Source organism: Myxine glutinosa, chromosome 8, assembly GCF_964187855.1.
Source record: "Myxine glutinosa chromosome 8, kmMyxGlut1.1, whole genome shotgun sequence".
Lineage (NCBI taxonomy): Eukaryota > Metazoa > Chordata > Myxini > Myxiniformes > Myxinidae > Myxine > Myxine glutinosa.
Genome location: NC_136268.1, coordinates 112163783 through 112180525, shown reverse-complemented (window position 1 = coordinate 112180525; position 16743 = coordinate 112163783). Strand labels below are relative to the sequence as shown.

Here is a 16743-nt window from a genome sequence, read left to right as displayed (position 1 = left end):
ATGGAAAGTTTTGACTTTTTAAACATATTTCAACATACAGCTATTTGATCTTCATTTCAACAATATTGATAGATAAAGGTGATATAATAAAACAAATATCATGAAACATTTACATTTTGTAGTCCATTGTATAATTTAAATAAACATAAATGAAAATTTCGCATGTGGAAAAAGTAAGTACACCCTTGGCTCTAATAGGTGGTATTGCCCCCTTTGGCAGAAACAACATCAAGTAGGCGTTTCTTATAACTGTCTTCCAGTTTCTGACATCGACTGGGAGAAATTTTTTCCCACTCCTCCATGCAGAATTCTTTCATCTGTGTGATGTTTGAGGTGTTTCTTGCATACACAGCTCATTTCAAATCCCCCCACAACATCTCGATGGGATTTAGATCCAGGCATTGACTTGGCCATTCCAGAACCCTCCATTTCTTTCTTTTCAGCCATTCCTTGGTGGATTTACTGGTATGTTTACGGTCATTGTCATGTTGCAAGGTCTACTTTCGGTTGAGCTTCAACTTTCCGACAGATGGCCTCACATTATCTTCAAGCACCCTCTGGTACAATGAAGACTTCATAGTGGATTCTATGATGGTGAGCTGCCCAGGCCCTGATGCAGCAAAGCTGCCCCAAACCATAATATTTCCACCACCATGCTTTACAGTGGTATCAGGTTCTTGTGGTCAAATGCTGTCTTTGGTTTTCGCCAAACATGTCTTATGGTACTGTGGCCAAATAGCTCTACCTTTGACTCATCTGTCCAGAGCACATTGTTCCAGAAGTGCTGGTCTTTGCCTAGGTGTTCATTGGCAAACTTTAGTCTTGCCCTGATGTTCTTTCTGGACAGCAAAGGTTTCCTCCTAGCACACCTCCCATGTAGATCAAATTCGTGAAGCCTCTTTCTAATGGTAGACTCGTGCACTTTGACATCAACAGTGGCAAGAGCTACCTGTAGGTCCCGTGATGACATTCTGGGGTTCTTAGAGACTTCTTTCAGTATCTTGCGGTCTGCTCTTGGGCTGAACTTGCTGGAGTGGCCTGGCCTGAACAAGTTGGCAGTTGTTTGGAATCTTCTCCGCTTGTAGATGATCTTCCGGGCAGTCGAATGATTGATTTCAAATTGTTTGGAGATCTTTTTAAATCCCTTCCCAGACTCATAGGCATCTACCACCTTCTTTCTGAAGGCCTCAGAGAGCTCATTTGATCTAGGCATGGTGACGCCGCACACTTCAACAACAAAGAGCAAACCAAACTAAATGTCTGAGGTTTAAATAAGACAGGTTCCTCCAAGATCCTCTCTCACGATGTTCTAATCATTTGCACCTGAGCTGGTGCACCTGATTCTAATTTTAGGTATTATGAAGTAGTGATAAATGTAGGGGTGTACTTACTTTTTCCACATGCGAAATTTGCATTCATGTTTATTTAAATTATACAATGGACTACAAAATGTAAATGTTTCATGATATTTGTTATATTATATCACCTTTATCTATCAATGTTGTTGAAATGAAGATCAAATAGCTGTATGTTGAAATATGTTGAAAAAGTCAAAACTTTACATGGCGTGTACTTACTTTTTCACATGAATGTGTGTATATATATATATATATATATATATATATATATATATATATATATATATATATATATATATATATATATATATATATATATATATATATATATATATACATATATATATATATATATGTATATATATATATATAGATATATATATATATCCTCATTTTAATATCTATCAGATACCCCTGTAATCACCTCCTTTCTCATGTATAAATTCCTGTCTCTTTCAGTTACTCCTTATATTTTAGTCTCGCCAGTCCCAGAATTTTGTCGCTTTACAATGAACCCTCTCCATGGCAGCTATGCCATTCCTCAGATGTTGTCACCAAAACTATACTCCATATTCGAGGGAAGGCCTCACTAAATTGCTATACAGCAGCAATAAATATCTTGACACTACCTCTTTTTGAATTATAATTTATCGCCTTGTGAGAAGAAAGTAAAACTCTGTTCACTTTACCTGTGGCAGCCTGGAATTGTGTAGCCTGCTTACTAGTCCTTGAGCCAACCGGCCATTTTTTGAAGTGAATGCTCCGGCGGGGGGAGTAATTCTCATTATGATTTTCCATTAGACCAATGTCTCAAGTGTCAGAAAAGGTGTGATGGACATCTGAGAACGGTAGCTTAGTGCCCGGATGGACGCCATCTTTGAAACCACCCAGCTCGAAAATGCCCATTTGGTGGGGTACATTGTTGCACGTGTATCTGGACTTCTATACTAGCTATCGATGTGCGGTTGACGACTAAATATACGTCCGATGTGTACCGTCTAAATAAAAAATAATATGAAGCATTTTGTTTTAGAATAGTTATTATAAAAATCAATTATCGAAAAAAAATCATATATTTTTCAATATTTTATTATTAGACTTGTACTTTTTTTAGTGAAACAACACTGGTATGATTTTCCAAATTATGCATTGTGCTACACCGTTTATCTGTCTATAAAAATAACTCAAAAACTAAAACATATCATCCACCACGAGTGTACACAAAAAATATATGAAAAGGCATGCACTTTCCACAAACCGAAACTATGTCAGTTGGAATTTCCCGCCGATATCAACCCACAGAACCCAGTGCCGAAAGTGACGTCAGTCTATTCTATATCTATATTCTATATTCTATATCTCAGTCTGAGATTTGTTGCGGTGACCTGATTAATTTCTGAGGGGGGGGGGGGGGGGGGGGGGGTTGAGAACTAAAAGTGAACATGTTAGATGGCGCCACATACAACTCTATTATAGAGTTGTATTGTGGCGCCATCTAACATGTTCACTGACTTGGATGAGTATGTCTATGTAAGCTGGCGAGCTTTTCGGATATCGGAGTAATCTAACGTCAGTCTTTTTGTTCTTTCAGCTGAGATGGCCGGTGTCGAGGCGAAACGGGCGAAGATTGAACCTGAGTCCGGAACGTGCATCCTGTGCAGCAAGAAGTCGCCACTCTCTGAACTAAGCAAGGCAGCGGGCAACAGTTCTTGGAAGACATTGTGTGACGCAGCCGCAGTTAGAAACTTTTATCCAATTCTAAAGCTAGTCCAAGAAGGCGCAGTTGAACTTCCTAATATTCCAATATTATACCATAGGGCTTGTAGATCAGACTTCACTCACAAAAACCACCTAGCTACTTTGACCAATGCAGCTAGAAGTTCTTCAGTTGATACTGGCGATGCGGTGCGACGGCGATCATCACGGGAAGAGACAGGATCAACTTCAACGGTCTACGATGATAAATGCATTTTTTGCCAGCGTGCTTCAAAATTCATAAAAGGCAGTCGTACCCGTGAAACAGTTGTCTTGGCTGTTGAACTTCGAGCAGATAAGACAATAAGAGATGCTGCGACAGCTCGCAATGATGAGAGAGTTTTGGCATTGACTACACGAGATATGGTTGCAGCTGAGGCTCACTACCACTTCTCCTGCTATAGAAACTACACACGGCCCCAAAAACCTCAAGTAGAAACTGACATTGAAGATAATATCGAGAAAAAAGAAATGATACGATGTATATTCAATTTCATTCGCACTGACTTGTTCTTGAACCCGAGGATTGTTCCAATAGTTGATGTTGCAACAGATATCCTGTCTTCAGATACATTTTCAGTTGATGTTCGTGACTCCATCAAGAAGAATCTGCAGCGCACATTACAAAGAGAGTTTGGAGAATCGCTCATCTTCTTCAATGTGAAACACCGTGTATACTTGATGCCCGATAATCTGACAAAGCGAGAGATTGCTGCAGAGTGCGTAAACCTGAAAGCAGAAGTGAAAGCATTTGAACGAACGGACGGTGAAAGTAACATTGTGCGTGCAGCTACTTCACTGCGACACCAGATCAAAGATGCTCATTACAATGAACGTTGGCCGCCTCAGCCAGCAGAACTCACTTCAGATTACGTGAAGATACCAGATTCTCTTCGTGTATTTCTGCATACTTTGATTTGCGGGAGTGGGGGTAGCTCTGCGCGTGCCGACACACTGGTATGGTCGATGGCTCAAGATATCATCAATGCTGTACACCGGGGTACCATCAGAACATCGAAGCATGTCCTACTTCCGTGGGTCATGAAAACGCTCACCGGTAATACAGAGGTCATCAGAATATTGAATCGACTCGGGCACGGATGTTCGTACACAGTTCTGGAAGAAATCGAGACAGCGCTATGCATAGACAAATTAGCAAGTGTGGAGAAAGATACAGTACCACTTCCGTCACATGTGCACCCTTTGGTCCCGACTGTATTAGCATTCGATAACATCGACAGGCTAGAGGAATCGCTGAGTGGTGGCGGAACATCGCATCGCGTCAACGGTATCATCGTCCAACCGAAGTCGCAGTCGTGTTTGCCGCCCCAACCTCCATCGGCAGTTTCCAAAGCAGATAAGAAGCGATCTATCCCGTCATCCAGCGATTTAGTTACAATATACAGCGGTGGGAAACGAGAGGGCCCACCTGCAATCAAGCCTGCAGATCTTTCTGACACTCTTGCAGGCGCAACATCCCTTGCGCAGCGCCGAAATCACATATGGATTATGACTCGCATGCTGGAACCATGCGACCAGACAATCAGTTCGTGGACTGGTTTCAACATCATGACTAGAGATCGTGTTCAGGTGACGGAAGATGTAGTTGGCTACCTGCCGACTATAAACGCGCCTGCCACAGATATGGCAACAGTGCAAGAAATCCTCAGAGAAGCTCTGAACATCATGTCATCACTTCAGCTTGAGCGTATACCGGTGGTGCTAGACCAGGCACTATTTGCTAAGGCGACCGAAATAGCATGGAAAGATGTCGATCGATATGGAAGAATCGTGCTCATGATGGGGAACTTCCATACCACCTGTAACTTCATGTCGAGCATTGGGAAAATGTTTGGAGATGCAGGCCTTCGGGATGTAGCTGTTGAGTCAGGAGTAATCGCTGAAGGTTCCATCAACAGGGTTCTGGAAGGCAAGCAATACAACCGTGCTGTGCGACTCCACAAGTTGATGTACGAGGCACTAATGCGCATCATTTGGAAGGGCTTCCAGGTGTGGATAGAAAGCAATCATCCTGACAAGGAACCCCAGATTCGAAGCACTGACCTCAAAATTCGCAGCATCAAGGAGGATGTTTGCCACGAGACTCTCGCTGCTGCTCTCGATGATGATTCATGTGTACAGAGCTTTGACATGTTCGCGAAATACCTACATTTTCTGCGACCCAAACATGGAGACATGGCTCGCTTCTGGATGATGTATATTGATATGGTAGAGACCCTGCTGGGGTTGATTCGTGCGGATAGAGAAGGCGACTGGATGCTTCACTTGGCTTGTGTCAGAAGAGTGATCCCTTGGTGTTTCGCAATGAACAAGGTGAACTATGCTCGATATCTACCAGTGTACTATGCACAGATGACGCAACTCCACGAAACATGCCCCGAGTTGTACAGGCATTTCAATCAAGGCTACTTCTCCGTACAGCTTAGACCAGGGAATCCATTTGCCAGAATCGCTGTTGATCAGACAACAGAAGAAACAGTAAACAAAGATACGCAAACAGCTGGAGGAACACGAGGTTTTAGTCTTCGACAAGGGGCTGTGTCACGATACTATCTAACTGCAGAAAATCGGGCTACTGCACTGAGGCAACTACGAGAAACTATCCTTGTGAATGGCAGCGACACATCTCACGCCAAGCACCCTGACTTGTCTACTTCTCGCATCAAACGTGATGAGTCTGGCGTCACAGCTATCTGTGATCTACTGGAAAATGACTGGACAAATCCATTCGCCGATGATCCGTCATGTCTTCTCAGTATATCTACCGGAGCGGCTGCGAGGGAGGACGTTTCTAATGACCTACTCAACACCCTGCAAAAGGGGGAAGCGGCGTATCAAAGCTTCCAGAAACGTCTTGAAGAGGGAACAGGCTTTCATGACACATTGAACAAGCTAAACTTGAAGACCTTTGGTAAGATCAAGCAGAAAGTTGTGAAGGGCACAAACAAGGAGATCGTCCTGAGAGCTGACAGACAACTGTTTGCCACCATGATACTCATCGCCAAGACAAGGAACCTCGACATGCAACTTGTCCTTTGTCACCCACTAGGGCCGTTACCATGGTCTTTGGCAAACGTTGATGGGTCAATGAAAAAAACGAACAAAGCTGCACTTGCGAAACACATGGAAGGTCTTGTGGAACCAGCCGAGAACGTTGACAAGCGAAGTGCAACAATAATTGATGCGATGGCTCTCATACAAAAGATGCATGGCGAGAACGACACGTTCGAAGAACTATCTGACCGCATCCTTGCTGCAGCGCTTCACGCTGGTCAAGGCAGTGAGCGCATCGATGTTGTCTTTGACACATACACAGAAGAATCCATCAAAGCAGCTGAGCGTGTGAACCGCGGTTCAAATGAAGGCATCAGTTTCAGCGAGATCAGACCCGCACACAAAATCATGAACTGGCGGCGTCTCCTTGCTTGCAGCCAGACAAAGGAGAAACTGGTTGTGTTTCTGGCGGAGTCGTGGAAACATGAAACAAATCGCGAAAAGCTAGGCAACAGAACACTGTATGTCACCTGTGGTGAAAAATGTCTGGTACTGACCCGCGATAGGTGGAAGTTGGTGCAAGCACTCGAATGTAGCCACGAGGAAGCAGACACGCGTATGTTTCTCCACGCAAAGCACGCCGCTACCCACTACAAGACGATCATCTTAGTGGCAGATGACACCGACGTTCTGATCATCAGTCTTCATCTCAGCAGAACCATCGATAGTCAGCTCTTCATCAGACGAGGAACAAAGGTTCGAGTCAGAATGATCGACGTTGGAAAGTTGGCTGCGGTATTGGGGTCTGGAGTTTGCAGTGCATTGCCAGGGCTTCATGCATGGAGCGGGTGTGACACTGTGAGTGCTCTGGCTAGCCAAGGAAAGATAAAGGCTTTGAAGCTTGTGCAAGCGAATGAGCTGTATCTTCAAGCATTCACAGATCTGGGATCTTCGTGGAATGTACCAACAGACGTCTTCAATAGCATTCAGGCCTTCACGTGTCAGCTGTACGCCAAGAACACGAAGATCGTCGGTGTTAATTCGCTCCGTTATCACATGTTCTGTGCAAAGAAGGGCCAGATCGAATCTGGACAATTGCCGCCTTGTGAAGACTCCTTGATGCGGCATACGCTTAGGGCCAACTATCAGGCGGCTATCTGGCGACGCAGCCTTGAAAACCTACCAGACGTCCCAACACCATCAGCAGGACATGGTTGGGAACTCGATGATGGCGGTTCGCTCACAATCCGATGGATGGCGGGTCTACCAGCTCCAGATGTCGTCTTGAATCTCATCTCATGCACATGCAGAAGGACGTGTCGACCGTCAGATTGCTCCTGCATACTGAATGGGTTGAAGTGCACTGTTGTGTGTAAGCTGCAGGGATGCTCCAACATGGTGCAGGATGATGCTATCGTGGCTCAGGATGCCAATGACTCTGATGGCGACTCTGATGATTAACTTTGTGTGCACTGTATATTGTATAGCATATGTTGTTCTCTATTATAATGCAGGCCAAATTGCCTGAAAATCTTTATAGACAGATAAACGGTTTAGCAAAATGTATAATTTGGAAGATCATACCGGTGTTATTTGACTAAAACATGACATGTTCAATGATACCTCCGCTTGCTTATTAGGAATATACATCGTATGGTGTTAAAATCAGCTCCATACGTCTTTCCAAACTCTAGTAATGAATAATTAATATAATTGGCGGCCATTTTGAAATCCAAGATGGCCACCAAAGTGCAGATTTCCTATGTAACAATTTCCGCCTGCTTATTAGATATCGTATGGTGTTAAAATCCTCTCCGTACGACATTCCTAACTTGCGTTATCGTCAGAATAGATAATGCCAGCGGCGGCCTAAGTCATTTTATGCCTCTTTACATTTATTTGTTGTAAACTCGTGGTGGATGATATGTTTTAGTTTTTGAGTTATTTTTATAGACAGATAAACGGTGTAGCACAATGCATAATTTGGAAAATCATACCAGTGTTGTTTCACTAAAAAAAGTACAAGTCTAATAATAAAATATTGAAAAATATATGATTTTTTTTCGATAATTGATTTTTATAATAATTAATCTAAAACAAAATGCTTCATATTATTTTTTATTTAGACGGTACACATCGGACGTATATTTAGTCGTCAACCGCACATCGATAGCTAGTATAGAAGTCCAGATACACGTGCAACAATGTACCCCACCAAATGGGCATTTTCGAGCTGGGTGGTTTCAAAGATGGCGTCCATCCGGGCACTAAGCTACCGTTCTCAGATGTCCATCACACCTTTTCTGACACTTGAGACATTGGTCTAATGGAAAATCATAATGAGAATTACTCCCCCCGCCGGAGCATTACTTTTGGTCTGGCTCAAGGACTATACCCCCTGCATGTATTACTACCCCCAGATCAACTACCATAGTATGTGCTGTGTAAAATGGATAAAGAACATTAATCTATGTCATGAGATTAATGTGATAACTGTGAACCAGACCCAAATCAGAAATCTGACGAATTCCAAAGGCTTTCTGGGCTTGCTTTCCATCTTGAAGCACGGAATGTCCAGCAAGTGGACAACTTAAACCAATTTAAGAGAACTTGGCAAGTTATTGACATGATTTTCATATTAATTTTTAGGATTAGTGGTTAGCATGCTGCCAAGTGGGCTGTGATAGAATATAATAGAAAGAAACTCACTCTGTCGCTGGAAGCAAAAACACCATTCATTGTTGGACAGGAGCCCATCAGCGTAAGTGTCGCAGGCACGAAGGAAGGGTGCCAAGCATCGTTCGTATTTCTCCAGTGCAGCTGCACCTCTGCCAGGCCCTGGATGTCCAAGGCCCACGCTAGCCAGCTCTAGTTGATCAAGGAAGAGGTCTCGGTTGATATCGAGGCGCGTGAATATCCAACCCACGGAGTCCTTGCAAATGGGGAGAACACTGGTGTCGAAAGCTGCTGGATGATAAGAGGGAGAGGCGGAGTTCAAGAAATTTTCCGGATTTTTAACATTCCATCTCTGAAAAGATATCGACATTTTGGTCCTTTTACAAAACAGCTTTTCTACTATTTAGTCCTTTTACTTTTAGATTTTCTAAGCAACTTCAGACTTCCTCCCCCCCCCCCACCCCCTCCCCCCAAGACTTGGCACAGGGAAATTGTTTCAGCATCCATCCATGAGTTGCAATCAGTGGATATATTCTGAACAAACCCAGAATAACATGTCATTCATGGCGTGTCTATAAAACTTCACACACCCATTTCTGAAATCAGAAACAAGAACGAAGCAACTGAGAACTTATCCAGGGAACCAATAATGCTGGACTGAATGGGGCTAATCTTGCCCAAGCAAAAGAGCAGGAGAAACGTCAGATTCTCCTTGCTTCGCACGGTGGTTAGCTTACTTCGATCAAATCAACGTTAATATTATCCATTATACATTACAGCCTGTCTTTGATTATGTGAACAACAATTTTATCATGATCATAATAAAACCATTTATTATTCATGGTGAATATTGATATAGCTAAATTTTCTCACGTCCTCCTTTCTCGTGGGATGGGGAAAGTGTGGGAGGGGGGCGGGGAATTAGGGAGGGGTGGGGTGGGATTGTCTCACAAAGCATCAGGTAATTATTATGGGGGGCGGAGGGGGGGGGAGGTACAGCTGCTACAGCGTGGGGGTTAGATGGATGAGGGTCGAAAGATGGTGGAAAATGTCTTGGATAATGTATGATCGATACTACAGGTATAAACAAGAAAAAGAGCAATCAGAGATTGCAAACCCTCACCAGGATGTATTTTCAGTGGTTTTTAAGGCTTTTGTGTTAAAACAAATATGGCGGCCGAACCATGTGACCGATGACATCATTATTTTTTTTCTAAACTAATTAAATCCTAGATTATGCTCAAGAAATTTCATCTTGAACGGATGAAGTTTTGTACTTGTCGAATTATGACGTCATAATGGAGGAACCTATGAGATCATCATTAACATATTTTATTCCCCATGGAGAGTTCTTTACAATGAGCCATGTCTCAATTTTTTCTATTCAGAACTTTCGGAGATATAGAGGTGCAAAGTTTTTCGATTTTTTCCAAGATGGCGGGCGAACCACGTGACCTATGACATCATAAATATCATTTAAAAAATTCTACAGGTGGAGTTGCACCTATGGTGAAAATTCGGACCAACGGTTGCAGAGATAATCATTTATTCTGTGCGGACAAACAAACAGAAAAACAAACAGACAAACAGACAAACGAAAAATCGGTCAGAGACCGAGGACTTGCTGGAATGTACTTTTTTTTAAATCGGCCATTTTGGATCATTAAAAGTAAATAATGACCTCTGCCAAAGTTCAAACGACGTGGGTTTAATCTCCACATGAGAGAATTCCACATAGCTATTTGGGCAGTGTATAAGCTAACAGATCGCTGTCTCCATCGATCTTGCCAAGGCCGTAACACCTATCGGCTCAAAATCCTTTTAACTGTTGACTTGGTAGTTTTTACAATGAAGGAAACACGTATCAGGAGTACATACGACATAGCGATTGTGTATGTGACAGCTCTGAGGCGTCTTTCGCTTTGCATCGCAGTGATAGCGAGCACCAACATGGCGGCTGTAAGATTAAAATCTGGCTTCAAGTTCCCTCACCACCCAAAGCCTTCAACCAGACATATTAACACGCTCCTCCCCCTTCATTCCCGTTCTTCAAAGCAAAGCGGTAAAAATTGTTGTGTCGCCATTATATACTAGTACCCGACTGCAAAGCCGCAATGAGCCGGCGAAGCCAAAGCCTCTTGCCACTATTTTACCCATCACTATGACTATGGCATCAGTAGGTTTAGGTAGTTGGTTGAAGGTAGGTGTAGTCGGTACCGTACCTAGTTCAAAATGACACCATTTGCATTCTGGATGAGATTAAAATTTATAAAATTTCCTTCTTGATTAATTCGGTGAATTCCGTCTCAATTTCGGATATTTCCGGCTGTGAAAAACTATCCCCGACGGCCGCGAGATATCTAAAAAATAATTCTTCGTCAATTTTAGAATATTTGACGCCGTTTTCAGCATCCGAAATGTGGTAAAAAGCTTTTTTGAAATAGTTTTTCAAATGCACGAATCTCATTGGTTCCGGTGTTTGGTAACGATTTTCGTTGAAGACAACCAGGGCCCGGGGAACGAGGTTGGTCTTAATGTATTTTATTTACAAATTAGAGGTGCATAAGATAGTAAATCAAACAAAGATGGGTGAAACAAACTCCTATTGAACTTTTTCGCAATTTTTTATGCATACTTCCGCATCCGGAAGATGGCGGCCTCCATTGATTGATTTGGTTTTTGAAATATTTTTTCAAATGCTCGAATCTCATTGGTTCCGGTGTTTGGTGACGATTTTCGTTGAAGATAACCAGGCCCGTGCGGGCCGAGGTTGGTCTTAAAGTATTTTAATTACAAATTAGAGGTGCTTAAGATTGTGAATCAAAAAAAGACGGGTGAAACAAACTCCTATTGAACGTTTTTCAATTTGTTATGCATACTTCCGCATCCGCAAGATGGCGGCCTCCATTGAGCGATTTGGTGCGTCAAAGCTTCGAAATTCTCAAGGGATCCAGCAAAATCTGGCTTTTCAACATAATACGCGTTCATTCACAACACCGGCTTTGCCGGCTATTACTAGCAACGGTACCTGCCCTAAGGGCGGGGTTTCAATTGGGAGGCACAAATGATTGGGTGACCATCGTTTTGGGTGACCTTGAGCTTGACCTTGGGCATAGAGCATTAAAAATTGGGCACAGTCTATTCCAGGGCAAGGCAAATATGTGTGTAAAGTATGGCGATGCTATGTGCAACAATGTAGACGTAGTACTGCGCACAAACAGACAGACAGACAGACAGACTAGAAATCGGTCAGAGACCGAGGACTTGCCGGAATGTACTTTTTTATTGACCTTGAGTTTGACCTTTCAAAGTCACTCAAGGTCAAAGGCTCATGGTGCCAAATGAAATATCGTATGTGACTTCCTATATGTCAGTAACAGCAAGTGTATGCATATCTCTTGTACTTTTAGAGTTATAGTGGTTTTGAAATATATTTTAAATGAAAACTCGACCCCCCCTGATTTCACGTTTTGGGTGACCTTGAACTTGACCTTGGGCCCAGAGAGTTAAAAATTGGGCACAGTCTATTCCAGGGCAAGGCAAATATGTGTGTAAAGTATGGCGATGCCATGTGCAACGATGTAGACATAGTACTGCGCACAAACAGACAGACAGACGGATAGACAAACCAACCAAACAACATACTTTCCGGAATCTATTCCGGCAAGTAACAAACGGACTCAAATGCAATACCCTTTCCTGTGGCGAGGGTAATTACACTACACATAAGCGCCACATTTGATGTACACATCAAGATGGCAACTTTACAACAATTTATTACTTTCTATTCAAATTACCATTTAAAACCACGTTTACAACGTAGTTTACTCAAACTCGTATCTTTAAATATGGTATCAAGAAGGCAAGTGCGTGGGGATTTAAATGGAAATTGATTTGCCATAGAAGGATTTAAATGGTCTGTGAATTATTCGGTTTGGTAGAACGTTTGGCGTTTGAATGAAAAAAAAAAGTGGATTGGGATTGGAACATGGAAGGTAAAGAAGAGAGAAGCAAGAGATGGACAGATTTATGATAAGGCACATTGTTACAAGGCAAGATAAGCAAGTCTTATCAATTAACAGTATACTGTAATTAAAATATTTAAAGTTGATTGATTTTTGTTTGACCATAACCCATCAATGAATTCACTTCATCAGCCATTTTTTTTAAGCAATGGAAATATCCCTGGGCGATTCATAGGCTGACTGTTGGACAGATGTTGTTTCCTCTACTTTTTTTTCTGTTTAACTTTCTATTTTCATCTCTGAGGCAGCCCTGTGATGAGGCTTAAAATATCTGTGTTATTAACACACTTTTGTTTCTTGTGCAACCATAATCAATTGGTCACACTCTCAGTACCATCTGTCCCTCGAGACTATGGAGATGCGCACACAAAGCGAGCACACCTTCACGGATACAGGCACCTTTAATTACAGGTAAACAACACCTTGACTCAAGCGGTTTCCAGTAGATGTCAAACTATATCCTGAGCTGTGCTTTGCATCCTGACATTTGGAAACATCAAAACGTTTATGCCTGTGACGATATTCAAAAGTGTCGCATTCACACGGGCATACTACCGAGCATTGTGAACGCTCCCCTCTACCTAGATCTTCGAACTCCACATCATTACAAGTTATGATATGCAAGCAGGATCGATACTTGCACCAAATTACTTCTAATTATAGGCATGAGGTTTACACTTTGACCATCAGAATTGATGTCTTATTTGTCCTTAAATACTTCACTGAACACTTCATTTGTTTACTCCTTTGACCTAAAGGCAACAATGTTGGATTAATCACATAATGAGAGATACAGGAGCAATGAGAACAGTACTTCGTAGAGAGCATACCTCCGCCTGGCTGAACAGTTTACGATTTGTATCCCACTGATAGGTCGGATCTGGATTCGGACCTGAACCTAAATGTAATCGCTTGTTCTTGTCACCAACTCAACTCATCCACCTACTTTTGTCATAATCCGTCCATAACTGTTTGAAATATCATGCTATATGTCGTTTTTGGCCCTGTCTATCTCTCGATGGTGAAGAATCACTTAAAATTATAGTATCTGGATCCGTATTTGGATCTTCACCAACATCTAACCATTTCAGCCTTGTCACTCACACAACCTGTCCATTAACTTTCGTGTGAATCCATCCATAACCTTTTGAGACATCACATCATACTCACAGACAAATAAACAAGCAAGAAATATGTTGTGCATAGCACGATACTTGCAACCCCCCCTAAAAAAAGTTGACCTTTGGCCTATGTTGACCTTTTGGCCTGTGTTGATCACAAAATAATTAATGGTTGAATTCAGTGATCTGATTATGCAAATCCACTTCAAATTTCAAATCAATCAGATGAAAAGTGAGGATTTTGAAATTTGACCTAAGTTGTTGACCATTGGCCCATGTTGACCTTTTGGACAACATTGACCTCAAAAACAATTATTGTTTGAATTGAGTGACCTGATATGCAAATCCACTTCCAATTTCAAGTCAATCAGATGAAAATTGAGGATGTTATACGTTCCACCGAAGTTGTGGACCTTTGGTCTATCTTGAGCTTTTGGCCTATGATGACCTCAAATATAATTGGTGGTTAAATTCAGTGACCTGATGTGCAAATCCTGTTCAAATTTTAAGTCAATCAGATGAAAATTAAGGATTTTAAAATTTCATCTAAGTTGTTGACTTTTGGCCTATGTTGACCTTTTGGAGAATGTTGACCTCAAAAACAATTACTGGTTGAATTGAGTGACCTGATATGCAAATACACTTCAAATTTCAAGTCAATCGGATGAAAATTGAGGATTTTAGAAATTCGACAAAGTTGTTGACCTTTTGACCTCAAAAACAATCGACATTGGGGCACAAAAATCAATAGGTCCTTCACCATTTGGTGAAGTTTCGTAAAGATCGGTTTTAGTTTTTGACCTGTTGGCGATTGACATGCAGACAGACAGAATAATGCACACGACCAACCAATATACTTGAAAAATGTCCGATTTTCGCAAGTAACAAACAAACATGGGTGAATACATAACCTTGAGTGGTGGAGGTAATAATGGTGTGATAATAAATGGTTACCTCATGAAATGTCAAAACACATTTCACCAGTTATTTAATTTGTCAAATTGACGTATAATTAATCTCGAATCGGAATTGTGTTTTTTTTCCCGTCACTCTGCACAGTTCTTCACCGCAGTCCGTTGATGCTTCTAGACGGGTCAATATACTGCCTGACCCCAAAAAAATTGCAAATTTTTGTTTTATGCTTATTTCTAGTAGTTTATGAAGTGGAAGACAACATATTAAAAGTTGGACAATTTTGACGCATGGGAAAGTCCCTCAGTGACGTCAGAAAACAAGATGGCTGCCGGCAGATAAAACGTAAAAAATTTGACTGATAATCATCAGACCACTAACAATTTAAAGTTAATTTTGCACCAATATTTGTATTATGATCGTTGCTGGTAGTTTATGCAGTGCTAATCCTGAGACCATTCGCAATTTAAAGTAAATATTTGCACAAATATATGTTCTTTGATTGTTTCTGCCAGTCTATGACATGGAAAGCAACATATAAAAAATTGGACAATTTTGACACATGTGGAAGTACCATATGCCTTCTAGTCTTAGATTCCAGTTTCATCGTCCTCCTCCTCCTCCTCTATGTCTGGTTCAACACTCATATTGTCACAGTTGCTGTCCTGGCAATGTCCACATGCACTGGTGCACTCTAATCCATGCTTCCTACATGAACACCTTAGTGTTTTGCACCCCCCTGAACAGTTGCAGTGAATCATCTGAAGTAGTATGTCTGGAGCAGGGCTTTTGTCTGTCATCACTGGAACAAGTTTTCCTCCTTCTACCTTCCATCCCCACTCCGTTGGCTCCATTCCACAACAAAGGCCCATCCATTCCATTACCTGGTAATAGGTCCGCAGAGAATGAAACTTGCAGGCAGCGGATGTGGGTGGCAGTCTTTCAGGAGTGACAAATGCCTTAGCCCTTGCAACCTTTTTGCAGAGAATGTTGTATCTGATCGATGCCAATGAGTCGTTCTGATTTGCTTTAAACAATGCCACCATTGCTCTGCAGCCTGCAGTTTCAATAACATCCTGACTCTGCTGTGGTTTACAGAACACCTTTGAGCTGTCTATCAGTTCCTTTTCTTTCTTGATGATTCTTTGAAACCCTGACTTCTTTCCAATCCCAAAGACACGAGACGTTGCGTCACAGCCAGTTAATGCATGAAGGAACAATATATCTCTGCAGGCTGCATTTCCAAGTATCTGCTGAAGGACTTTGATATTGTAGACATTTGATTTTGCCTTGTCAGAACGGAAATAGAGTTCAATGCAGTTTGTCTCCACCATATAGAAGAGCAGGAGGAGAAGGAGATCTGTATCTTCTCCAATGAGGGTTGTAGATCTGGAAGCCGCATTTGCGACGGCCGCTTTTGCAATCTCAACATCAGCATCTCCCTCTGCTTGGATCACCTCACAGCCTTCCTTGTGCAACACCTCTATAATCAACAGTATCATTGCCTGCTTGTTTGACTCATTCGACAGAAAGTCCTCCTTTTTCCCAACAAATTTTGTTGACTCCGTAATGTTAACCTTGGTGGCATTCTTGTTTCTATTCCGACGTTGATGAGAACAGTCCTTTGTGCTTGGCCCAGCCTCATAACCATCAAACACAACAGTAGCTTTGCCATAGTGTCGTACTGTAAATGAGGCATATTCATCTGCAATGGAACTGTAGGTGAATCCCTCTGTCCACTTTAAGCGGTGAATAAGTGATCCCCCGTCAAGAACATAGTGATCTGTTCCTGGAACTGTCTGGTTGACAGCATTGTCAGATTTGGTTGTAGCATAATTCCTTATTGCCTCCGCCAACTGTGGTTTATCTGGCTGGCGCAGG

The 16743-nt window shown here is 42.0% G+C and overlaps 1 protein-coding gene across 1 annotated transcript in view; it reads right to left on the bottom strand.

Moving 5' to 3' along the window:
• The window catches only part of SPOCK3 (SPARC (osteonectin), cwcv and kazal like domains proteoglycan 3), a 573699-nt gene that overhangs the window by 30703 nt on the left and 526253 nt on the right, over positions 1 to 16743 (bottom strand). The window contains exon 9 of the mRNA XM_068125117.2: positions 8838 to 9095. Within this exon, the coding sequence (XP_067981218.2) occupies positions 8838 to 9095 (258 nt within the window). The remainder of the gene's footprint in view (positions 1 to 8837; positions 9096 to 16743) is intronic.